We start from the raw sequence: 27,308 nt of genomic DNA on the forward strand, positions 1-27,308 counted from the left end.
GGCTGGGAGGAACAGAGCAATCAGAGGAAAGCACTAAGGATCTTCAGAATAAGAAGGCTGTTGGGGGGGAAAAAAGTCAGGATCAGAGCCCAAACAGGAATGAAGTGAACATACATTCAGGAGAATGTATAAAACACTTGAAAACCTACCTACCAAGATACACATAGGAACTATATGAGTAGAACTACCAAGCACCATTCACAAAAATAAAGACAGAGCAGAATAATTAGAGATATTAATTGCTTTTAATAAACCAGGGAAGGGTGAAGAGAACAAGCATTTACATCAGACCTGCAAAACTTGGCACTATGTAGGGGCCAAAATTAAAATAAGCTAAATTTCTTCAGGCTACACATAGGTTTTTAGTGGCTCACTTTCCAAGTAAAGGTATAATTAATGACTAAACTATTTTGCAAAGAAACCATATTTTAAAAAGAGAAATTTCAATTAATATCAATTAATTACACTTACTACTTAAGATTTTTATCATGAAATCACATTAATGTTAAAAAAAAATTACTTTGCTAAGTGGTACAAATTTTAATACATTTTTTTCAGGTTTTCTTAACTGTTTACATTTAGTTAATGGGACGTATTACATTTCTTGTCAGCAATCAGTTTATCATACTCTAGAATCATGTTTGAAATTGATTTCTTTAGAAATCTGAAAACTAATCTCAGTATCCACCTCATTTTCTGAGTTTACTTTCTTGAAAACCATCGTTCCCACAGAGATTTTTCAATAATCTGGACGCTTTAATTTGTTTTTCATTGGTGTCCAATTTGCTTAAGTCAGGGTATTTCAATTTGAAATGGCAATGAAGATTGTATTCCTTCAGAGGGGCTTTACTTTGTAGCAAACAAGGTACAATATTTTGTCTCTCATGTAAATAAACAAGTATCTATTTGTCCACTTCAGATTAAACATTCTATGTTCTGATTCAATCTTTCATTTCTTTTTATCACCCATTTTAGAAAGTCACCTCAAAAACTACAATGTTAGAACCAAAAAATCTCCACAGCAACTGCTCACATACAAAGAAATACTAAACTGAGTGTCTGACCTTGGAGAGAGCACTAAACACTCACGTAACTTGGAGAGCAACCACGCAGCAAGGGAGGGGAAGAAGCCCATGTGTTGCTGCTGCTCATCGCATAACAAGCATCAGTTGCATTGGCAAGTGGCTGCACTCACTTTGTCCGTGTTCAACTCCAGTAATGATTGAAAAACATAGCAAAAAGACTCTCGCTCCTCTCAGACTAGAGACAGACTGATTTGATGATGGTTGGCTGCTGCGGGTCACAGGACAAACAGCAGAGAGTGCACAGTGGCAATTCACCCTCCAAGTTACATGACAGGCACAACAGTGATGAATGGAAGGCAGGTTAATCGGGGCATGGACAAAGCACTTGTTACATCTTTACCTTCTTTTACATCCTCTACATTTTTCGAGGGCTACCCGAAATCCTTTGGCAGGACATATGTTGTGCAGGCCTGATTTACACAGCACCTACTATATGCCAGGAACTACTGTAAGTGCTTTACAAATATTCTCTCATTTAATCAGTTAATAAACCATGCAAATATAATAAAACACCAAAGTTATTACCTAAATTAATTTACTTATTTGGTGCCATGCCAAACCATAGGACTACTTTACAGAACTAGAAAAAATAATAATGAAATTCATCCGAAGGAACAAAAGGTCAAGAATCTTAAGGGAAATAATAGGAAAAAGTTTCAGCTTTTCAGATTTCAAACTATATTACAAAGAAATAATCACCAAAATGATTTGGAACTGCTTAAAAAAATAGAAAGTTTCATCAATGGAACAGATCAGGTACAGAACATAATGAAGCAAACAAGTCAGATAAATTCAGACCCCAACTACCAGGATAAGGATTCATTATCTGACCAAAACTGCTGGAAAAAACTAGACAGAAGTCTAGTAGAAGTTAGGTTTAAACTAAAACCTATCACCATACACCAAGGTAAGCACCAAATGAATACTTGACCTAAATACATAAGGTCATATATCAAAACCAATTTAGAGGTACAAGGAAGAAATTATCTGAGATCTATGGACAGAGGAATAGCTTATGACCAAACAGGAGATAGAAAGGATCACAGAAGATAAAACTGGATGGTTTGGATTACATACAATTTTTAAATTATTACACAAACAAAACCAAATTCAGCTAAAATTAGAAGGAAAATTGTTTTTGTGGCAACTTTATCTGCTAAGTGTCTCATTTCCAAGATATATAAGGAACCAATTCAAATCTTTAAGAGCCATTCCCTAATAAAGTCAAAAGATAGGCACAGGCAGTTTTCAAGGGAAGAAATCTAAGCTATCAATAGCTATATAAAAAAGTATCCCAAATCATTAATAATTCAAGAAATGCAAATTAAAGAAATTCTCAGACCCCACCTCATCATCAGAACAGCAAAGTCAATTTTAAAAAAAAAAGGAAAATGAGAAATGTTGCAGGGGTTATGGAAAACAGGCATGCTGATGCACTGCTGCTAAGCTGTGAATTTGATACAACCATTCTGGAAAGAAATTTGGAACTATTCAAAGTAAGTTACTAAGCTGTGCTTAACTCTTTGACCTAATGATGATACTACTACTACTACTACTACTACTACTACTACTACTACTACTACTACCACTACTACTACTACTACTACCACTAGGCATTTAACCCAAAGACATATTAAAAAGAAGAAAAAGACACTGTATAAAAATAAAGCAACTCTTTTTTAGTACATGAAGACCTAGAAATTAAGGGGGGAGGGTACCCACCAAACGCAGAATGAACACACTATGGTATATGAAGGTAATAGAATATTTTGCTGTTAAGAAATCATGAAAGGGATGGTTTCAGTGAAACCTAGGGAGACTTGTATGAAATTATGAAGAATGAAGTGAGCAGAACTAGGAGAGTAATTCATACAATAACAATAATATAACATATAAAAACAAACACCCCTGAAAGCCTAAGAATTCTGATCAAAATACTGATCAACCATGATTCCAGAGGAGTGATAATAAAGCATGCCACATACCTCTTGAAAGAGATGATGGATTCAACATGTAGACTAAGACATATTTTGGATATGGCCACTGTGGGAATTTGCTTTGCTCAACTATGCATATTTTTTACAAATGTTCTAATGGTGGGTAAGGATAGGTAAGGGGGCAGGGGGAAACTGACTTATAACTAACTGGGGCAAAAAATAACATTTGATTTTTAAGTTAAAAAAAGGAAGAAATTTTGGTGGTTTTTCTCTTCTCCTACAATAATGAAGACGGATTTATGGTGAGCCATCAGAACTGTCCTGACTAGGCATCTTTACAATAAGTAGCATGCACTTACTAGGTATATGGCTAGGGTTAGGCTAGGAGTCATGGGACAAGGTAAAAGTCATTGATCCAGGGGGCAGCTAGGTGGCACAGTGGATAAAACTCCAGCCTTGGAGTCAGGAGGATCTGAGTTCAAATCTGATCCCAGACACTTGACACTTACTAGCTGTGTGACCTTGGGCAAGTCACTTAACCCCAACTGCCTCACCAACCCCACCACCCCCAAAAAAAGTCATTGTTCCACTATGTACTAAACCTTTAATCCCACTACTTTACCACTTACTAATAAACTACCAAATAATGCTCATTAAAAATTCCCAACTTAGCCAGCTAACCTTCCCTCTCCTTACCCCAACACATACATATAATATCATTTTGATATGCTAGCTCATAATTAAGAGAAGTGTTAGACAGGCATAAATTAACCTTGAAAACAAAAGAAAAATAATTTACTATTTTTTCCAGGCTTATATCAGTTTATGAACCAAAGTGTTAAATGTACACAGAAACTCCTTATTTCCATATCCATGATGGGTAAGTACCTAGGTGATTAACCTTAGCTACAGTATCATCACTTTATCATTGATACATTATTAGGTATGAACCAAAGTAAATTAGATAAAGCACCCTTTCCCATTTGAACTAACAGCTTAAGTTATTCATATATACACAAAATAATTTTCATCTTCCCAAATGTGCAAAATCACAGTCCTCCCCATTGTTTACATCTCTGTTCAAGACATACCTTTTTCTACAAAGCCTTTGCTGATAAACACCAGTGAAATAAAAACTACAAACTTCTATTATGTATTCACATATCAGTTTACTATATAATGTTCACTCTAATTCCATTTATGTCTACTTCATAATGAGGTCGAAGGCAAGTACATTATAATTTTATCAACACAAGAATTTGCACCAGAATTAGATTACAGAACCTCTACAGGGCTAGAATGAAGTATCCAAGATGTTAACAGATACCTTCTACTTGTGTACCTATCAATGGCCTTAATAACTACTAGTTTCTTGTTTTCTCCCCAATTAAAACGTGATTTTAGTGAAAATGAGGGGCAGTAAAACTTACTAAATTTCAACAACTAAAATATGCTGATCCAAAACCCCTGGTAGAGAAAATAAAAATAACACAGATGACTTTACCACACTGCTAACCACACTTGGTTTCACAGGCTGTTGTAAACAATTCCAGGTGCTGTTGTTTTAGACTAATTCTACTATGACATCAATAGCATACAAAGTAATTATAATGATAAAACTTGGTGACTGCAGTGTTGATAATCAAATGCAAGAATCTCGGCAGTGTTTTTCTCCTACAAGAGTTATTTCTGAAGTTTAAAGACATCAAATCCAAAAGCCTGACAATTCTTCCCAGCTACAATGCTGGGGAAAAAGTTAGTTGTTCTCTGCTGTCAAATTTTGATTCATCCATTATATCATAATTTCCATCTGCAAATATTAGAATATATCATCAAAGACATCATTAAAATGCCACATACCCTTATTCAGAATTTTTACTTATAATTTAGGACAATTTAGAAATAACTAATGTTAAACAGATGTTAGCTTGGAGCCAAAAATACTTCTGAGTAGTTTTGAGTTAATAGGCAACTTCATTTGAACTTCCTTTATTCAGAAATGTTTCCAGCCAGCTCTGAAATGTGGATAAAAGTAATCATCTCTATCACAAGTAAGTGCTTCATAAATATCGCCGACTAATATTGGTTGTTTTTCTCCCCAGGGTTTGAATTTAAGTATTTACTTACAAAAGCAGTCTAGTGGTAAATGTTTGACAATGCTTTCATAAATCAGAATGTGAACATTAAGCAAAAAAATCCAAACCTTCAATTAAAAAATGAATTTAAAATAAAATAATGACATTAGGAAGTGTGAAGCATTGCTGGAAATACGAACATACGATCCAACTGGATTCAAACATTTCTTTACTGCCGACTATGCACAAAGCACTGGGACAGACATCACAGATTCAATATTAAAAAGACGACAACCCCTACCCTTAAGGAAGTTACATTCTGCTGATATAGATAAGACATATACATATACAGGTATAATACAAGGTAAGGTGCGATGCCAGGAAATGAGGAATCCAAAGTACTCTAGGATAGGAAAGAAAGAATACTTCATTTGGGAAGGATGTTTAAAACCAGACCACTGGTTCTAGTGCCTGTTTCCCAACTCTAATTTCACTGGTGTTCTTTTCACCTCACTGCCTCCTAAACAAGCAAGCCCCCATGTGCTCAAGTATCCAGAGAATTAGTTATGAAAAGGAAGGAATTTGAGGGTGGGAAGCAAATTATGACTTCCTGCTGGTAGATTCTAAGTCATACTGCACAGTTATTTGTAGTGTAATATGCAGTCTTCATTCACTATTGAAGGGATTATTCATAATACTTGCTGAATTATGTGGTCTAAAAGGTTAAACGACAACATTGGTACCAATAACTTAAAACAAATCAAAGGACAGAGATCAAGAATATGCCTGTGATTTCATTGAGAACTTCCCAGTAAGTATGTCAATCAATGCACCTTTGCAATTTATAGTCTTGGAGTTACCTAGAACACCACGACATTAGGTGATCTGATCATGGTCAAGTCAGTATGTATAAGAGGTAGCACTTGAACTCAGATCTTCCTGGCTTCAAGGCTACCTCACTATCCATTACACTACATTGCCTCTCTGTGAAACAAATGAGGATTTATTTAAATTATCTGGCAATATAGATGCCACTCTCCATACATATACCTCAGGTGCTACTGCCCAAAGACTGTTAACAGATAAAATGCCACTGCTTAGATTTTGTGTACATCCAAGTTACTTTTTTATTTTAGCTAATAAAAGCTGAAGAATATACTGAATACAAACTTGGTGAAGTACGGGAATTTTTTTGCCAGTTTCAAAAAAGTCTAATAAACCAGAAGGAATAGTGCTCTTTTTTACGTTATGCATTTACAATGAAATGCTTCATAAAATGTGTTCACTGCTAAAAAGAAAAGCTTGAGGTCACTGTAAAATGGTCGGTTACAGTTCTCATCAGATATGTTTGTCTTTAGACAAACTGCCACACTCTGGGTATTCAAGTATGATACCTTTGCTAAAACATTAAACAAAATTTCTTCTATGGCAACTCAATAGCAGTTTATACCAATTAAACCTTAACATATAAGATCTAATTACTTCAGAAATGGTCCATCATTAAATAAACCCATAAATTTTAATGGAATGATAGCTTATAATGAGACCCCTGAGAATATGGCTTATAAGGACTACCATTTTTGTACAAGATATGTTTGACTGAATTAATATGGTACCCCAAGTAACTTCCCAGGAACTAAAGGGAAGTCCTTCTCAGTCACTGTTACTCAACATGCATTAAAACCTCACTAAATTCATAAAAATGGTCACAAGCAGGAGAGGTACAAGATAATTTGTTAAAAAATACAAATTATGGGGCAGCTCGGTGGCTGTGAATACGGCACCGGCCCTGGCGTCAGGAGGACCTGAGTTCAAATGCGGCCTTAGACAGTTGACACTCACTAGCTGTGTGACCCTAGACAAGTCACTTAACGCCACTGGCTAGCACCTCCCCCCCAAAATACAAATTATTAAATTACCATTCTTTCATGTGGAATGCATATTATAAATGTCAATTAGGTTCTAATTTGCAAAAATCAGTGAAAATAAGGTAAGTCACAATAGGCCTAAATTACATAGTAGTGCATCAAATATATTCTTTTAACATACAAGAAGAGCTGGACCCAGATGCTAAAGACATGTTGAAGGATTTCTTAAATTTTTGAGCCCTCAGTTTGAAAAGCTACTAATTTTAGACTGGATTCCCATTACTCATAAGATAATAAAAATCTGCAGAGGAAAAAATTTTTAACATTTTTTTTGTTCAGTGAGGACTGTATGTTTTCCTTTTTGCAAATTCCAAATGAGTATAACTTGAATTTGTGAAGTTCCACTGCATTAAAATACTTTTGTGATAAACAAGAGGTTTCACGTTACCCTAAAGTAAAACTTTTATAATAGATTCTCTGTTAAAAGGGTCTGCTACCTAGGGTCTGCTAACTGAAAAAAACACCAATCACTAAATAATTAGTTCATGGTTGTGTCTGCAAAATCCACTAAGAATAAGTTCTCAGAATATTAAGCACAACTTTCTAATAATTCCACATTTATTACAATTAAATACAAAAACCATTTCTTTTTCTATCTACCCCAAATTCTTATAAATGCAGTAATAATCAGTTTTAGAAAGCAAAAAATTCCACAAATTTAAAACACCAACCTTTATATATGCACTTGGATAAATCTTATGAACAGCATCTCCTGGTGCTCGCCCAGCTTCTCTGTCTAAGTAGTAACTCTGCACAAACACTGCATGATCACTGAGGCACCTAACCCAAACATCACCTTCACCTTTACATTCCAATTGCACACCCTTGCCTATGTGCAACCTTAAAAGAGGGAAAAGAAAATTAAATTTTAATGTATTTTCATATTTTACCAAAATCTGTTTTTAACACATTTTAATTAATGCTTCTTTTATCTTATTCTTGAGAAATTATCTCTCTCATATTAACAACCAATGCTTAATTGAGATCAAGATTTTTTTCTTTTTATTTCCTCATTCAGAAATAAACCCCTGTAGCTTAATATAGCTAGCCTTTGAAGGACATTACTGACCCTGCCCAAAAATGTACCCCACCTAGGCCATCTTACCTAGGTGGAATTGTTACCCCATTAAAATAGAAAAAAACCTACAAAAAGAATCCAATCTAGGTGAATTCCAGCCCATTGTGTTCTACTCAGGCTGGGGGTGGTCATGGTGGTACTCAGATTCTTTGTCTAGATTGCCAAAGGCTAGGGGGTGGTCTAGGAGTAAGAGCAACATAATCAAAGCCATTTCCCCCACCCCTTACTAGAATAAGTCCACTTCTCAGGGTAGCTAGGTGGCGCAGTAGATAGAACACTGGCCCTGAAGTCAGGAGGACCTGAGTTCAAATCTGACCTCAGACCAAACACCTGACACTTACTAGCTGTGTGATCCTGGGCAAGTCACTTAACCCCAATTGCCTTAAGAATAATAATAAGAATAATAAGAATAATATTCATTCTCTCATTGTTAACCAATCAGAGTTGATTGCCCCTCTCAGGAACACCCACTCTTCCAAGGGTACATAGAAGGGTACATATAAGTGTCAAGAGGCCTTCCAGGAGGGGTCTTTGGCTTAGAGAGAAGGCCAAATGATCACCTTTTTATTAATTATTCACTAGCCATAATTAATACAATGATTAAATACCCAGAAATAATGTCTCTCAAATTTTTCATATATCCCATCACTTAACCTAATAAATCAAACTAAAGAATTCCAAATTACTTAGCCATTTAATGACAGAACTAAAATTACAGAAACATTTTTTAAAAGTTATGTCCCTGATATCTACCTCACTCATAACAGCCCATATAATCTACACAGAAATGTATGCCTTAGAAAAAACAAGAGTGGATAGAGCACCAGCCCTGGAGTCAGGAGGACCCGAGTTCAAATACGGCCTCCAACACTTAACAGTTACTAGCTGTATGACCCTGGGCAAGTCACTTAACTCCAACTGCCTCATCCAAAAAAAAAAAAAAACCAAGAACAAATTTTATTCTGCCAATATGTTTACATTCATTTTTGCTGTTACCTTGCTCTCTCAATGGCTTCAGTTCTGTGAACGTTGGAGAGCTGACCCAAGCAAAATCTGTCTCCTCCGGATGGGTCCACATATCCATCGACAGTAACAATTGGGCAGCTTGAAGGAACTTTAAATGTCTCTCCTACCTGAACGTCCATTTCAAAGTAAGCAATTGAACACCAATATTCAGGAGCTGTGGGAGAAAGCAAATGGAAGAAAAAAAATTGTGAGCATGAACAAAGAGATATTGGAATGACTTCCACATCCATGAAGTAAGTATAGTTAAAACTCTTCCAGAGAGCTTCTGGACCACTACAAAATCCATTTAAGGAATGAATATTAGCAGTACACAAAAAAGCAGGCATTTTTAGCTCTTGAGATTATAAACAAACCAACAACAAAAAAAAAGGTTTTTTTAAAGTTTTCAGACAAGCATGGTTTTATAAAACTACTGAGTATACATGTGTACGGGGCAACATATCTGTTGTTCTAATAAGTTATGAAAAATGGAGAAGACTCAAGTCCCTATCTCTAGGTATTAAATGAACTAATAGCTAACATACCTAAAATGAAAGGGAGCTAAAGAAATAATTTTTCCATAATGATGCCAATGATTACATGAAAGTGTTTTTCAACTCTTTTTCAGGAGGCCCTGAAAATATGTCTTAGAATAAACTAAGCCTAAGCATTTGTGGAGGGAATGCTGATTTTTATAATAACTGATATGGTATGTGTAATGAATATACTGATAGATTAGACTTTTCAGAATCACCTCTCTGGTGAGAGGGCTCACAATGCAGCATGAACTGATCATTCAAACTTTGACAAGGCTCACAACCACTGGCATCTTTCTGCCTGCATACCTGAATCGAAGTAAATCAAAGATGGCACAACCTGTCCTGTCACAGAACTCTGGTCCTGTGACCCACCAAGTAACGACCCCCAAGGACTTGAGCAATATTGCTCCTACAGGACTCCAGAATTGTTGTATTGTCCTCCATTTGAGAGTTTGTCGTGGGAAACCACTCTGGCCCTGGGAAGGATTGTCTGTAATCCACCTTTCCACTTGTGATTTATGTATATAATCTCTGTCTTCACTTCAGTGAAGTGGAATTCTGATCAGGAGAATTCCCAATTTGCAAATCTGTTCCTCATAATGAAACTAATTTAACAGATACTTGATTACTGGCACTTTGTCTCTATCCTGCTGTTTTGTCATTCTCAGGTTAGAGACTGGCTCAGTAAAATCCTGTTAACACATTCCAAAATTTGGACCTGTCATTAGGGTGTAGAAATCACAGGGTAGAAATTCAAAATTCTTGTTCCAAGATGGCTTTTTCTATCTCTCATTTAATATTCACACGGAATATTACAATCATCCTCCACATTAAGACTGAATTAAACTACTAAAAGCAAATTACTAAAACTACAGATGACCTATCCTTCTTCCTTGCCTCCATTCAAGACTATTATATGAAAAACAGGCATTTTAAAAAATAGTTTGGCAATCAGCAATAGTGTTGGGAGACCCTGAAGGCTACTTTACGGTTAAATGAAAAGTTATGGCTAATGTGGTCATGCCTTTATTGGGTTCTGCTGGTTAACCTCAGTCAACTGCTCGAAGACATTGGGATAACTGATAAGAGGAAAAGGTCTTATGGGAAATCTAGTCAAATTCCTCCCCAATTGTTGGTCAAGACCAGCAGTCTCTTGAACTACTTGAACAATTTTGGAGCAATCTCAATGAGCAGTCCATTTCATCGTAACTGTTAGAAAATCCTTCTTTATAGTGACCTGAAATCTATTTCTCTTTAACATTTGTTTAGGTATGCTCTTTGGGCTCAAAGACAATAAGACTAATTCTTCTAACTAACAGATACTATGTTATATACTATACTCCTATAGCTACCTGAGCAATGGGATCTGTAATCAGACAACCTGGATTTGGATCCTAACAATGTTGCTTGTTGGCTACGTGATCTAGGAAAGTGACTCAGTTTCTCTATGTTTCCTTTTTTTATGGGGGCTGAACTACAGTGAACTAGGTCCCTTTAGGCTCAGGCCTTCTATTACCTAAGTATTAAGCTTTCTCTTATCCAAGATAAAGACTTTCACTCTAATACTACTCCTGTTTAAGTTGTTCAACTGATCTTCACATAAAATAGTTTTTGTCCCTTCTGCATCCTAATCATCCTCCTCAGGAGGCACTCAAGTTTGAAAAGATTCTCCTTAAAATGTGAAGCCTATAACTCATCATATTCCAGATGTAGTCTAACTAGGGAAGAAGACATAAGAACTACCATTCTCCCTATTCTTGAATATCATCTTCTACTAGCCTGTAACAGTTAGCTTTTTTTGATGATAATATCATGCCTATTGACTTATACTGAGCTTAAAACTAACCCCTAAAGCCTCAGATGAACTTCTACGTCATTTCTGCAGTAGATTCCCCCCCAATATGATGTTTTTTTACAGGAAGGAATAAATTTCATTCTTTTGCCAAAATGTAGTAGCCCTTTCTCAGAAAAATGTGATGCCTATACATTAAATCTCATTATAACAAACTTCAAGAGAATGGACTAGAATATTATAGTATTGAACATTGTTTGAAATAAGCAGGTCTTAGTAATCTACTGGTTTTACAGACCTTTACAGTTTGCCAGGATTTGCAGTTTAGGTGATAACACCAATTCAATTCAATTCAATTCAAATATCTACCATGTGGAAAACACTGAGAATACAAGAGCAAAAACAAAACAGTACCTACCCTCAGAGTTTACATTCTACAAGGAAAATACAACCTGAAAAAATTTTTTAATAAATATGAAGTATATAAAGTAATACAAAATAATTTCAAGAGAGTTCTAATAACTGAAGGACAATGAGGAGAAGTAAGGAAAAGTAAGAAGCGGTACCTGAGATAAGCCTTGAAGGAAGCTAAGGCCTTCAATAAGAAGAAGGGAAGGGAATACATTCTAGGGCAATTTGCCCAGATGATATTTGAGCTGAATCCTGAAAAAAGGTTAGAGAGAGAGGAAGAAGACAGAGGTGAAAAGGGAAAGTGTTCCAGGGATAGGGGTCAGCCTGTGATAAGTAGAGAGACCAGAATATCATGTGCAAGGAACAACAAGAAGGCTAGGGTTTGCTAGATCATAAAGTGGAAGGAGGGAGAGACAACTGAGGAGGGGGGCAGAGCACTGATATTAGAATCCCAGAAGCCCAATTCACCACATTAGTGTCCCAAAAAGTTAAGACTGCTAGAAAAGACAGGCAAAAAGCTATTGCTGAGCAAGACTGTTAGTTGTCTCACTCTAGTCCTAAAAAAGAGCTCACTGCTGGCAGTCCCATTCCCTGGTCCTTTGCTGAGTAACAATAACTCCAGCAAATGCAAAGATAACAGAAGATGGGTATTGGGGTGGGGGAAATGGGACATAGACAAAGTATGAAATCTTTCCCAGGGCACAGAAGGCGAAGATATATGCAAATAGAAGTAAACCTACGGATTAATAGACTACAAAACTAAAAGTTCAGAAGAAAATAAGTATGCAACTAATAAAGAAGGAAATTTAGAGCTCTCAAAAAAAAACCTGGGAGAACAAATAGCTTACAAAAGATAGAAAATTTCACCTAAGTAGTGGACAGCCTGTAAAATAGAATGGAGAAAAAACTAAAAAATTCAATAACAGAAAATATTACAGCAAAGTCAAAGACTGAAAAAATTAGAATAAGTTATCAAAAACTGTCCTGAAAAAGACTAGGAAAGAATTTTAAAATCATTGAGTTCCCTGAGAACTGTGACAAAACAAAAACTTGGACACCATGAAAGAACTACAAAGCCAATCCACTTGAAGGAAACTCCAAATTTAAGAAAAGCCACAGTCAAACTCCAGAAGTTCAAAGTCATGGAACAGTGTGAAGCCAGTGTCACTGAATCAAAGAATACGTGGATGGAAATAAGGTGAAAAAACACCAGGAAGGATGTAGGGGCTAGGTTATGAAGGGATTTGAATGCTGAACAGAGGATTTTGCATTTGATCCTGGAGGCCAAAGGGCGCCACTGGAGCTTATAAAGCAGGGTGTATGACATGGTCACATCCACAGTTTAGGAAAATCATTTTGGTGGCTGAATGTGTAATGGATTGAGATGAGAGGGAGAAGAGGCAGGCAGACCCACCAGCAGGCTATTGCAATAATCGTGCATGAGGTGATGAGGACCTGCACTAGAGTGGTGACAATGTCAGAGGAGAGAAGGGGGCTTTGCAGTTTAGGTGATAACACCAATTCAATTCAATTCAATTCAAAGGTTACAAAGGTGAAACTGACAGACCTTGCAAACAGACTGGATATTCAGTGAAGGGGAGAATATGTGAGAGATAGTGAACAGTCATGGATGACTTCCAAATTGTGAGCCTGAGAGACTGGAATGATAGTGTTGACTTCTACAGTAAGGTGGAAAGGAAGTGGGTGGGTGGATGGGTAGAGGCTTTGGGGAAAGAACAATTTCTGTTTTGGACATGTTTAGTTTAAGATGTCCACTGGACATCCACTTTTGAGATGTTTGAAAGGTAGTTAGAGATGCAAGATTAGAGGTCAGCAGAGAGTTTGGGATATGAAAGGTAGATTTGAGAATCATCAGCATAAAGACAGTAATTAAATCCATTGAAACTGATGAGATCACCAAGTGAAGCAGCACAGAGGAAGAAAAGAAGAGGATGCAGGACAGAACACTGAGGGACACCTGTGGTTAGAGGGTTCGATCTGAAAGTGGATCCACCAAAGGAGACAGAGAGAGCAGCCAGATACGAAGGAGGCTAAACAAGAAAGACCGGTGCTCCAAAAACCTAGAGAGAAGAGAGTATCAAGGAAGAGAGAGTGATCAGCAGTGTCAAAGGCTACAGTGAGGTCATGGAGAATGAGGACTGAGAAAAGGCCATTAGATTTGGCAACAAAGAGATTATTGGCACCTTTGGAGAGAGAAGTTTCAGTGAAAGAAGGTCAGAAGACAGATTTAAGAGCTGAGAGGAGAGTGACAGGAGAGAAAGGAGGCACTGACTATAGATGGTCTTTTTGAGACATTTAGCTACAAAGGACAAAAGAGATATGAGACAACAGCAAGGATGGAAAGATCAAATGAGGGTTTTTTAAGGATGTGGGGGACATAGGCACGTTACAGGCAGCACAGAATGAAGAGGGTATTACAAAAAGAAAAAGCAAAGTCAAGATTCAATGATAAAAAGAGGAGGAAGAGGACTGAAATCATATGGTTTAAACTATAGATTATTAGTACTGAGTTCATTTCCTTTCCTCACATTTGTTCTGGTGGAGAGAAGACATAAGATATGCTTTCTTTATATATGTGGCAACCATGATTTCAGAAAAATTTCTTTGAAAATAAATCTTTAAAGAGTTAAACAAGGAAACTTTGTTGCTGTTGTTAATAAGTTTAACAGGGAAATTACATAATGTTTAAGGATAATAAAGATAATGAAACATATATCCTCTCAGAATTCTGTCGTCATGGGGTGGTATATCAAAGATGGAGTCTAATTAGACACAGGACCTAGAATTGATTTGTTATGCTTTGATCAGCTTAAAAGAATAATGAAAAAGATGGAAGAGGTATACATTGGGAAGTGGTGGGAAAGAGACAATGAGGAAAATTACAGAAATGGAGTATGCAAGTAGAAGTCTATACAACAATAAAGCAGGGTGAGGAGCAGTGGGTAACATGTGAATCTTTCATATGGATCAGTCAAAGGAGTTAAGAATACATATACATACATATTCATTAGAGTTCAGTAATAAATTTCATCCATCAGGGAAACAGTAAGATAAGGAGTTACGAGAAGGGAGGATATGGAAGGAATAAGAGGGAAGACAGATCAAGAGAAGGATTACTCAGGTGAAAAACAAACATTTAAAGAGGGGGTGGGGAAACAAAGAGAAGGAAAAATATAAGAGGAAAGAAGGAAATATACATTCATTAAGCATCTACTACATGCTAAGCACTTTACAAATATCTCATTTGTTCCTCCTCAGAGTTAAGTGTTATTATTATCCCCATTTTATAGATGAAGAAACTGAGGCAGACAAATATTAAGTAATTTGCCCCAGTCAGACAGCTAGTAAGTGAGCTTGAACTCAGGTCTCTCTGACTCTAGGCCCAGCACTGTATCCACAGTACCACCTATCTGTCTTATCTCTCTAGCAGAAAACAGGACAGACAAAAATACACAATTAACAGTAACAATTGTAAACGTGAATGGGATGAACTCACTCTGAAAATGGAAGAGGATAGTAGAATGGATCAGAAACTAGAATTCAACAATATGCTATTTACAGGAACCATACTTGAAGCAGAAAGATACACAGAAATGAAAAGGGACTGGAGCACAATCTATTATACTTCAACTAAAGTAAAAAGGGCAGGGTTAGCAATCATGATCCTAGACAAAGCAACAACAATATTAATTAAAAGAGACACAGAGATATTACATTTAACTGCAAAGTACCAAAAACAATGAAATAATATCAACATAAAACACACGCATGGAATGGCATAGCATCTAAATTCTTAAAGGAAAAGTCAAATAATTTACAGGAAGAAAGAGACAGTAAAACCTGCAGTGATGTTTGGTCTCCTCACAGATCTGGAAAAATCTAACCCCAAAATAAACAAACTAAAAACAAAAATAAAACTGAAGAACCTCAACAGAATTTTGGAAAAGCTGGATATGATAGAACTCTAGAGAATATTGAGCGGGACTAGGAAGAAGTATACCTATTTCTCGGTTGTGTATGGTTATCTTCACAAAAACTGATCATGTAATAGCACATAAAAGCCCCACACAAACAAATGCAAAAAAGTAGAAATATTAAATGCAACCTTTACCAACCATAAAACAATAAAATTATATTCAATATAAGGTCTTTGAAACAAAGATTAAAAATTAATTGGAAACTAAATAACTTAACTCTGACAAATGAAGTCAAAAAACAAATACTAGAAACAAACAATAATTTTAATAAAGATGATAAAAACAGTGAGACAACATACCAAAATTCTGGGGATACAGCCACAACATTACTTTAAACACTTTCACCAATAAAAGAAAAAGAGCAGATCAACAAATTGGGCACGCAACTAAAAAACACTAGAAAACTCATAAATTAAAGCTTCCCAATTAAACAACACTAAAATAGAAATCCTGAAAATCAAGAGACATTAACAAAATTGAAAGCAAAAAATATTGAATCAATAAATAAAACTAGGAGCTGTTTAAAACTGATAATCTAATGAAATAGATTAATAATCACAAAACTATAAATTGTGGATTAAAAAGACAGGAAATAAAGTACTTAAATAAACCTATCTTAGAAGAAGTAAAAAAGCCATAAATAAGATTCTTCACCAAGAAACTACCAGAACCAGGTTCTTACAAGCAGATTCTACTAACTATTTAACAATTAATTCCAATATGAAAATATAAATTGTCCAAATTAACAGAACAGGAAATAGAATACTTAAATAGCCCTTTTAGAAAAACAAAACAGCCACAAATGAAACTCCAAAGAAAAAAAGACTAGGACAATATGGATTTAAAAGAGAATTCTATTAAACATTTAAAGACCAATTAATTCCAACACTCCATAAACTGTTTTGGGGAAAAAAACAAAACAAAACAGGAAAAGAAAGGGTACTACTAAATTCTTTCTATGACATAAATATGGTCTTGACACCTAAATCAGGGAGAGTCAAAACAGAGAAAGAAAAACAGTAGACCAATTTCCCTAATGTAAATGTATGCAAAAATTTTAATTAAATATTAGCAAGGAAAGGAATGTAGTCTATCACAAAGATTATATATATTATGTCCAAGCTAGATTTATACTAAGAATTACTGGCAAAACTAATTAACCAAAAAGTAAAAAAAAAATTATATGATTTTATCAATAGATGCAAAAAAAGTTGTGACAAAATAAAATAAAATTACTGTTAACAACACTAGAAAAGGATAGAAATAGAGCTTTCCTTAAAATCCTTAAAATGACAAGTAATGTCTAGCTAAAACCAAAAGCCAGAATTATCCGTAATGAGGATATGCTAGAGCTCTGCCTTTCCAGTACGATTAGAAGTAAAGCAAAGGATGGGGCAGCTAGGTGGTGCAGTGGATAGAGCGCCAGCCCTGGATTCAGGAGGACCTGAGTTCAAATCCAGCCTCAGACACACAATAACACTTACTAGCTGTGTGACCCTGGGCAAGTCACTTAACCCCATTGCCCAACCCAAAAAAAAAAAGTAAAGCAAAGGTATATCACCACTACTACCCAAATATTGTGCTAGAAATGCTAGCTATAGCAATAAGACTAAAAAAAGAAACTGGAAGAATATGCATAGCCAATGAGGCAACACAATTATTGCTTCTTGCAGTTGATAAAATGGTTTACTTAGAGATGCCTAGCTAGTCAACTACAAAACTAAATTAAATAATTAACAACTTCAGCTAAGTTGCAGATTATAAAACAAACCCACACAAATCCAAGAGAAATTACATTTAAATTACACACACAGTAGAAAATACTTGGGAGTCAATATGTCAAAACATACACAGAAACAATATGAACACAATTACAAAACACTCTTTACACAAATAAAAACAGATCTAAATAACTGGAGAAATATAAATTGCTCCTGGGCAGGCCAAGACAATAAAAAAAAACAGTACTATCTATTAGTTTACTTATTCAGACCCATACCAAACAAACTATCAAAGGACTACTTTATAGAACTAGGAAAAAAATGATAAAATTCATCTAAAGGAACAATTGAGCAAGAATGGGGGGAGAGGACAAGTCATTTAAATATTCAGAAACTGTACTAAGCATTAGTGTTACCTTTATTTGATCATTAGCACTGTGAGGTAGTTGCTATTATTATCTCCATTTTACAGTTGAGGAAACTGAGACAAATAGAAGTCCAGTGACTTCCTGAGAATCACACAGCTGGCAAAGGTCTGAGGCCATATTTAAACTCAGGTCTTTTTGATTCCAAGTCCAGTGTAACTACCTCCATTATCTTTCTAATGAGATGACATAATAAAAAGAATATATCAAGTAAATTAAAGAAAAAAAAAGAGGGGAAGGAAGGGAGCCTATCAGTACCAGCTTGCAAACTATATTACAAAGCCATAACCATCAAAATAATCTGGGTAAGAAATAGAGTGGTTTGATCAGTAGAACAGATTAGGTATATGATATACAGAAGCAAATACACACAGTAGCTTTGTGTTTGAAAAACCCAAAGATATCAGCTATTGGGCAAAAATTCACTATTCAACAAAAACTGTTGGGAAAACTAGAAAGCAGTCTGACAGTAACTAAATATATAACAACATCTCATACCGCACAAAAAAGTAAGTTCCAAATGAGTACATAATTTAGACATAAAGGCTGACATCATAAACTCATTTAAAGGTACATAGGAGAAATTAACCATCAGATCTATGGTTAGGCGAAAAGTTCACACCCAAACAAGAGATACAGAGGTTCACAGGAGATAAAAATAAGAATCTTAATTACATAAAATTAAGAAGTTCTTGCACAAACAAAACCACTACAGCTAAAACTAGAAGAGAAGCAGGAAATTGGGGGGGAAAGGGAGGGGAGTTTGGCAATAACTTTCCCTGAAAGGCGTCATTTCTAAAAATACATAGAGAACTTAGCTTTAGCAGAAAAAGAGCCATTACCCAACTGATAAAGGGTCAAAGGAGACAAATATGTGATTTTTCAGAGGAAGAAATTCACACTATCAATAGCCATATGAAGAAAATGTTCTAAATCAGAGGTGTCGAACACATGGTCTAAAACACATCCTGAATGTGGTGGCAAGAACCAGAAATTAAGGGGATTCCTATCAATTGGGGAATGGCTAAACAAGTTGTGGTACATGATTGGATAAAATACTACTGTGCTATAAGAAACGATGAGCAGGTTGATTTTAGAAAAACATAGACTTGCATGAAATAATGAAGAGTGAAACGAACAGAACCAAGAGAATGCTGTATAAAGTAACAGCAATATTGTTCAAAGGATAACTGTGAACTAAGTTATTCTGAGTATTATAAATACCGAAATCAACTTATGAAGGAAGATGCTATAAACCTCCAGAGAAAGAACTGATAAACAGAAGTACACATAGTACAATTTTACATACATACATACATACATGAGAGCAAGAGAAAGAGAGAGAGGGAAAGAAATGGTGGCCTTCTCTAGTGGAGCCATCAGTGGGGAGAGTGGGAGGGAGTCATTTGGGAAACTAAAAAGCAACTCAAAAAAATTTTAATTTAATTTTAAAAATAGAATGCAGCCTGCAACACTTCTGAGTGGCCCCAACCACAGTATACAGTTGAAAAATGAGAGAGAAATAAAGAAGTGAAGCTAACTAGTAAAGGTGGCATAATGTTTTGTTTTTAAAGAAATCTGGTTTGAAAGGGAGTAGTGATATAAGATGACAGCTTGAGGCATGGAAGTGTTAAGCAAAGTTTTCTTAAAGATAAGTGAGATCTGGGAATGTTTATATGCAGTACAGAAGGAACCAGGACATGAGGAAATAATCTGGTAGACTACAATGGCTGCAGAGTATAGACAGACAGAAAGACAGATATATACCAGGTATCTACGTATATCTACACATATTCATATACACACACATACATATATACATACATATAGAAGTCTGGTACCACTCTTTAGCCAGTAATCCTAACCCAAAAGAACAGATTTTATTTGAATAGACCCCTTCAGAGTTGAAAGGGATCTTAAAAGATCATCTAGTTCAACTTCTTTAATATTACTGATGGAAAAAGTGAAGTTCTGGGTAAACTGATCATAAAGCAAATTAGCAGCAGATCCTAGAAGAGATACCACATCTCCTAATTCCACAGTATTCCCAGTACTAGTTTCAATGAGATGAGGTTGACAATAAAAGAAAGCTATAACAAAAAATCAGGTGGTGGAAAATCACCTGACCTCTCTGTACCCCCAGGCCACTCTCTAAATCCCAATATTACAAAGCAGGTGTCTATCTGTATTTGTAAAGAGTTTCCTAAATAGGAGTTCCCTATGCAAATGAAATGACAAGTTCAGTCCAAAACAAAACAAATTAAAAAAATCTGGGAGCCTATTCAAAATCCATTTATGGAAAGGACAGTAACTTTATGGCAAGTCAAATTGATCCTGTGGGACCACCACCAATTCAGCTGCTTGAGAGAAAAAGCAAATCTTCACAAAAATCAGATGCTTTATCTTAGCTTAGATCACTCAGATGAACTTAAGATATCCAGAGAAGTTGGATGCTATGGGTCTAGCTAAAATGGAGAGCTTGACACAGAGGCTGAGTTAGGGAAGTTGTACAACAAATTCCTGTTCAGGATTTGCACCACTCAAAATATTTTCTTGCATCTACACCTCTTCAAAAGGAAACATTTTTATTTTATTTAGTAATAAGTTCTAGTTAGCAATACTGAAATACTGATCCAGATGACAGACGATAGAATATCTCCTCAGTAAAAGTGGGGAACTATATATAGATGCCCAACTTTGCATATGCTGTCAGATTCTGTTGCTGAATGGGTTGGTTTTGCTTAACTCCCTTTGTTATAAGGGAAGGTCTCTGGGATGGGAAGATAATACTGAGAAATAACAGTGGTGAAAGAAAACTTTAACTAAAACTTGATCAATAAAACTTAAAACAAGATAAATTCCAGTTAGTTAAGTTTCTTGAATGTTCAAGCACAACTACTACCTCACATAGCCTAAGAAAGTAAAATGTGTCAGATTCTTTTGCTTTTCAGTAACCACTTCAAAATCTTTCGTTGTTCTTAAACTATAGTCAGTCTCTCCATTCTACTCTGAAAGATGCTCTTCCACTACTGTGACCTTTGTGTCCATGTCACACACATTTACTCATTACAGTTATGTTGCAGAAACCACTCCTCTCTATTCTTTTGAATTTAAAAAAGGCATTCTAAGGGCAGGTAGGTGGCAGAGGGGATAGAGCACCGACCCTGACATCAGGAAAATGTGAGTTCAAATCCAGCATCAGACCAGACACCTGACACTAGCAGTGTGACCCTGGACAAGCCACTTAAACCCAACTGCCTCACCTAAAAAAAAAAAAAAAAGGCAGTCTGAAATGTACCAAGGTCAAGTGACCTTGCATATAGTAACAATTTATGTCAGCTAAGAAACTATTCCTTTACCATAAAGTAAAAAAAATATCCATTTACAGAAGGTAGATGGGTAAAATTTCTTATTTACCTGTGAGCCTCTCAATCATGTAATATATTTGAGGCCTGTTTAAAGTCATAAAGATAACTAAATATATTTAGAAATATACTTACCAGGATGATTAGAAATGGGAGGTTGGAATGCAATCTCATTGTGAACTGGCCCTAGAGAAACAATAACAAAATTCCAACACTATTAATTTCCCCTATAGTCTAAAACTTTGAATAATCCTTTCTTGTGTACAACTCATAGACCTTCTAAAGATATTTAGTGCATCACCTAAGCTAATGACATATTTCCAAGAAATGAATTTGTTTTATTATTGAGTAAATATTTTAAGAGATTTGAATTTCATTCCTTTATATTTTTTCTAATGACTATCACAAAGAATGATCTAAATGATGTAAGTCAGAATATTGATAAACTTAACCCTTCTCAGTAATACAAGGATCTAAGACATCCCCAGAGGCCTCATGATGGAAAATGCTATCCACATCCAAAGAAAGAACTATGAAGTTGAATCACTATCACTTTTTTTTCTCTTCTGTTGAGTTTTGTTTCCTCTTTCTAATGGTTCCTCCTATTGGTTTTAATTTTTACTTACAACTTCACTAATGAAAATATGTTTAATAGGAATGTAAAAAAATATAATAATAACGTAAGTCAGTTCTAAATGTAAGTTTACTGACTGATAAAAGATCAACTGCCAAAGCTTTTAAATATTCACGTTCTTGTTAAATTAATCCTAATCACTCCTCCAGTTCTCACTGATTATTTGGTTGAGGGCTTTGCTAGAAATGTGCTTCTCAATCAAATCTATGCTAGGCACCAAGAATATATCTTGGCAGTCCTTATCTGAAATGCTCATTCTGTGCTGATGATTAGCAGAGGCTTAGCCCCTTGCACTCCAGGATCTTACCATCTAGTTGGTAATACATAGCATATATATGTACATATATACATAAATAATGTGAAAAAGACAAAGACCATTAACAAAACACTAAAATGAGTGGAAATTAATAGTGTTAATAACATATAAGTGTTGATACAGGACATGAATTCAGAACTATTAAAAATAAGCAATGCTTACAAAGAAATGTCAAAAGGTAGTTGTTTAGCAAAACAAAATTATAGGTGTTTTAGTCATTTTTTTTAAAAATCCCATGATTGAGAAGTAAAGGTTAATAAAACATCCTGTATCAAAACAAACAAACAAAATCCCCAAAGCAGCTTACAGTAATGTCCAGGATGGGGTGGCATAGGCGGATGATGCTGAAGATGACCATTTTGGTGGTGAGGTATATTAGGCGTATATGCTGTAGTTCTACTTCCAGTCCAGGTGGTAGTACTGTCTAAAAATTAAGATCCAAAGGGATTAATTTAGATGCTACCTATTTTCTCAAGAATCTGAGAGTTTTAAAGAACAGTAACAACCATGTACGTACTATGATGGTAAGTAGCTGGCTGGGCAGTAAATCCATTCTGCTGCTGTCCTGGCTGAGGTCCTGAAGCTATCTGCAAAAGTCCCTCACTATGGCTGCCTGTCAATATACTGGTAGGCTGACCTGGAGAAACAACAGTTTTTATGTTTACAAGATAAAATATGATTTGTATCACTGATTTTCTATATCGGATAAAAGATTTCTAACACTATAATTCATCTGTTCTTTCAGGATACAAAAAAGTTCTACTAATAATCACCACTATAAAAACAGGCAGAGAAAACCCCTAGAAATCAACCGTTGTTTTGGCTTTTTAATAAAAGAACAAAAATCTGAAATAATCCATAAGTAAAACAATTCCTTGTGTCTGAAGTAGGATAAAAAAGGTAGTTTTACATTACATAACATCTGGAATAACTTATGGTGGCCTATTTATTCAGAATGCTTTAAAAAAAAGCTATTACTATAGTCCAAATGCCATAAAAATCCTCCCAGTCCCTCTGATATCCACCATACCTGATCCATTCTGATAACCCCTCTAGAAGCTCGCCAGCTTGCTCCTTGATCCACACCTGGCCATCTGTTCCAGTTTCCTCAGGACTCTTCTGAATAGAACTCCAAAGTCCCAGGACCAAGAAAACTATGTACTAAGTTGCCAATTTTCACTTTAAAAACTGACAAATTAACTCTTCTAAAATTCTGATTTTGCTTTCTGTTTCAGAGTGGTTGGGTAAACTATGAAAGAATATTAGGAGGATTAAATAATCTGCTGGTACTAGATTAATGGTAATGGCATAGTTTGGGGCTAGCACTAAAGCTGCAGAATGGAATCTAGGGGCAAGTGGGAAGAGAAGAAGTTGAGCTATAGGGAAGAAGCTAAGCTGTTGGAGTTGATGGCCTTAGAGCTGCCAAGAGGCTGTAGCAAGGTTTTGGAGAGAGATAAAGAGAAGAACTATTTCTAATGGGAGATAAGGAAACATACAGAGAAAAAAAAGATCAAGAATATGAATCACGGCTTATTCTCCTACCAAGGGACTGCTAACAGCAGTTGCTATTTAACTACACAACTAAGTCTGACAACACCAGACTATTTTAATGGCTGATATGTGCATTTAAAAGGGAAAAAAAGAACCACCTCTTTTCATTTCATTCTTTTCCAGGAATTTTAGTGTGTTTCTGGGCTTAAAGCAGTCTAGTACTAAAAAGATAATTGTACTCTTCTGTGTCCATTTCATGAAAGTAAGTCATTTCCAGTACAGGTATTTTTCTACCCTAAAGAACCTCACCCTAAATATTTTAATCTAGATGATGGAAGTTATAATGCTGAAGAAGAACTCCTACCAAGATTTTACCTTTCCCTGCCACCAAAAGAATGTACCAGTAGTAATTGGTTTCTCTAAAAGGAAGAAGAGGAATGTCCTCCCCAACAAGAATGTCCTCCTCAGTAAAATAAAATGTTAACCTAAGTGTCTGCTTTTTACATTGAAATTTACTATCTAGTTTATTAAAAGGTTTAAAAAAGTACCGTCCTTGAAACACACATAGTATACACATAACACTAGTAACTTTTTTTGAGGGGGCACTAAAAAAATACTTAAAAGGGCTCAAAACTTGAATCAAGAAAAAAAACCCTACTATTCATAGTTCAATAGCACTTTAATTTTTATAATTTCCTTACCCTCTAGTGTTTTCTACTCAACTAAATCGATGTTCTGTGCAGATGGAGCGAATGAAAGGTCAAAACACAGAACATTCTCCCTCCCCATGCCACAAACCACATTCCCTCAATACCAAAAGATTAAATTCAAAAGGTAAAAAGAGGAAAATATTCTTCCTATAAAATAAAATAATATCACATTTTAACAATCTGAACAAAAAATAAAAATCAGTGTGAAGTTTTTATATCCAACTAGGCAAAAGAAGCTACTTTGTTCCCTTCCAAAGCTCAATTCTTCAGCTATTCCCATTGGAAAGAAAGAGTATATAACAATAATGACATTAACTGAAGTTCACTTGATATTTAGTAGAAACTGAAATGCTTAAAAAGTTTATGTTCAAATAATTAGCAAAACTTTCTCTACTGCTTATTGTCTGGATGCTTTAATTTTACAACATTATTTTTGGGTATATGAAAGAGATAATTTTTTCCCTATCACCTAATTTATTTACATTACAAGTTCTGTCAAAATACCTTTTGTTTTAAGATCCACATGAGCACTTTCTTCATCCCTTATTTGCTATAATTCCTATAATTTTTCTCTTAATATAATTCAACAACTCAATTATGAAGCAAGTGGTTTCAGGGAAAAAAACTATTAAAAAAAAGTTTAAGTCAGCAAAAGTAACTATTTCTCAAATTCTGCATTTTTTTTTTAGTCCTCAACTAGGGCCAAACTGCTCCACATCTGAGTTTTTTATGTTCTAATAACTATAAGAGTAAGACAAATTTCAATGACCTCGTGAAAAGCAAGGACTGCATTTTTGCCTTTCTTGTATCCCCAGTTTTTAGTACAGTGCCTGACACATAGTAGGGGTTTAATAAATGCTAGTTGACCAACAATAACTAATTCAATTTGCAGATTTTCTGAATTAGAGCAGATTGCAAGTGGAGGCAGAATAAGGGATGCTACATAATATATACTGCTTTTAAAAACTTTAGTGCTATTATTCCTTCAATATATAGCAACTCCACCATATAAATGAATTAGTAGACTTGCTAAAGAAGGGAGCAAATTCAGTGTTACTTGAAAACTCACAAGCATAGCATTTTAGCACCTTATTAATTACAAAGATCAATTTTTTTTAACTTTTTATCCTGAATGGGTAAACTGCTGCTATGAGCAATGAGAGAATCACACTCCTGACCAGATGATAGCCTCTAACAAAGGGACACATACTCTGTTTAGATGACGTACTCTTTTCTTGACTCTCTACCTGACTAACAGCAAACCACTGCTGGCAAACAAAAAGTAGTGATGCTAACTGCAGAGCAGTGATAATATAAACATAACTTAAATTGCTGTGGGCATGCCCTTAGTAATAAGTTGGTCCTATAAATTCTATCGTCATTTATCATTTCCCACTAAGACAGAATCAGTATAAATACATAATTATATATAGAAAGAATTTCATTTTACATTCAATTTCACTAGAATATAACCTATAGAGGAGCTATCTACATTTCAAAAATCTGTCAAAATTATCTAGGTTTTCTTCAAGTGTGTTTTTTAGGGAGAGCTGAGATCCCTGCTAATACATATTACTGAGTAATCATGATTTTTCCCAAATAATAATAAAAAGCAAATTAGATCACTAGATTAGTTCAATGTTACTATTTCTATCATCATAAATAACACCAAAACAGTTAACAACTTTGAACAGTAAAAAAATGTTCTGTAAAAGAACAAATGTTTAAAATCCTGAGACTTCTTAATATCTTGCCTACAACATTACATATTATATTAATAGGGTCATTAACACAAAGCTATAATTCAATATTCAAACCTCAAATATAATCCTACTAATATTTATAAATATCTTTGGCTATATTACAAATTTTAACTTACTTTCCAAGATCAATTCATAGACTAATGAATACTTGTTATGTGGCCAAGCACTTATTAAGGATACCATGACAATTCTTTCACTTTAATTTCTTGGACTTCATGTGGAAAATCTAATTACATAAAAGTGGTCTAGTTTAGGTGATCTTTATTTGCTGATTCCTCATTTTGTATATCACTCACTTGTGGAAGCCACAGGAATGTTGGGAAAGTTAGTGGTGCTGGTAGTGTTAGACTCAGACGGAGCTAACATGGCTGGGTTGGTGTATGTCTCTGAAGATGCACGGTTACTTGGTGGATGCTGTATGGTTTGAATTGAATGTCCTTCAGTGGACAATGATGGCTGTCCCTCAAAGTCATGAACATACTCGTCCTTCACCAACATACTTGATGGAGCTGTATTAAAAGTTAAACAAATGTAAAATCCTATCAAAATAAAATAGCGTAGTAAGCATTAAAAAAAAACTATTAAATTCCTGTGGTGAAAACCCTAATCACAATTAAGAACCACCTTAAACTCAGGGGAGATTACTTATTTAATTATTATTTATTTCTTTGAACATGGGAAGGCATCAGTTAACACCAATGTATAGACTATTTGCCTGATCTGTGGGATACCCTGAAGCTTCTTATTGTCTCAAAGGTATGGCACTGTAAGCTGTGATCTAGCACTACAAAGATAAACACCATTAAAGCAACTTTTAGATTCCTGAGCAACAAAAGAAAATTAGAATTTAACTAATTAATTGACTTGCAACTACCACCATAAGAATAATATGTTTAATTGTTATAATGACACAAGACAAAGTATGGGAAAACATTTTTTCTTCTAACTGAAGACTCCAATTTTTCAAGCCACATTTAGGAAGAGAAATGTACAATTACAGCACTTTGCTTTATTATTTAGTGGAGAAGACAGGTA

The 27,308-nt window shown here is 35.2% G+C and overlaps 1 protein-coding gene across 3 annotated transcripts in view; it reads right to left on the bottom strand.

Annotated features, from left to right (window-relative positions):
- SMAD4 (SMAD family member 4) overlaps positions 1-27,308 on the bottom strand; it is a 57,614-nt gene that overhangs the window by 9,712 nt on the left and 20,594 nt on the right. For all 3 annotated transcript variants that reach the window (XR_013486163.1, XM_020972302.2, XM_078153260.1), the window contains exons 5-10: positions 26,570-26,782; positions 22,827-22,946; positions 22,617-22,733; positions 21,495-21,545; positions 9,100-9,283; positions 7,697-7,865 (exon numbers count right to left, since the gene is read on the bottom strand). Coding sequence is in view for 2 of the 3 variants with exons in the window: in XM_020972302.2 (XP_020827961.1) it covers positions 7,697-7,865; positions 9,100-9,283; positions 21,495-21,545; positions 22,617-22,733; positions 22,827-22,946; positions 26,570-26,782 (854 nt within the window). In the remaining variant the exon portion in view is untranslated. The remainder of the gene's footprint in view (positions 1-7,696; positions 7,866-9,099; positions 9,284-21,494; positions 21,546-22,616; positions 22,734-22,826; positions 22,947-26,569; positions 26,783-27,308) is intronic.

This window comes from Phascolarctos cinereus, unplaced genomic scaffold (genome assembly GCF_003287225.1).
Source record: "Phascolarctos cinereus isolate Bilbo 61053 unplaced genomic scaffold, phaCin_HiC Scaffold_4;HRSCAF=312, whole genome shotgun sequence".
In the NCBI taxonomy this organism is placed as follows: Eukaryota; Metazoa; Chordata; class Mammalia; order Diprotodontia; family Phascolarctidae; genus Phascolarctos; species Phascolarctos cinereus.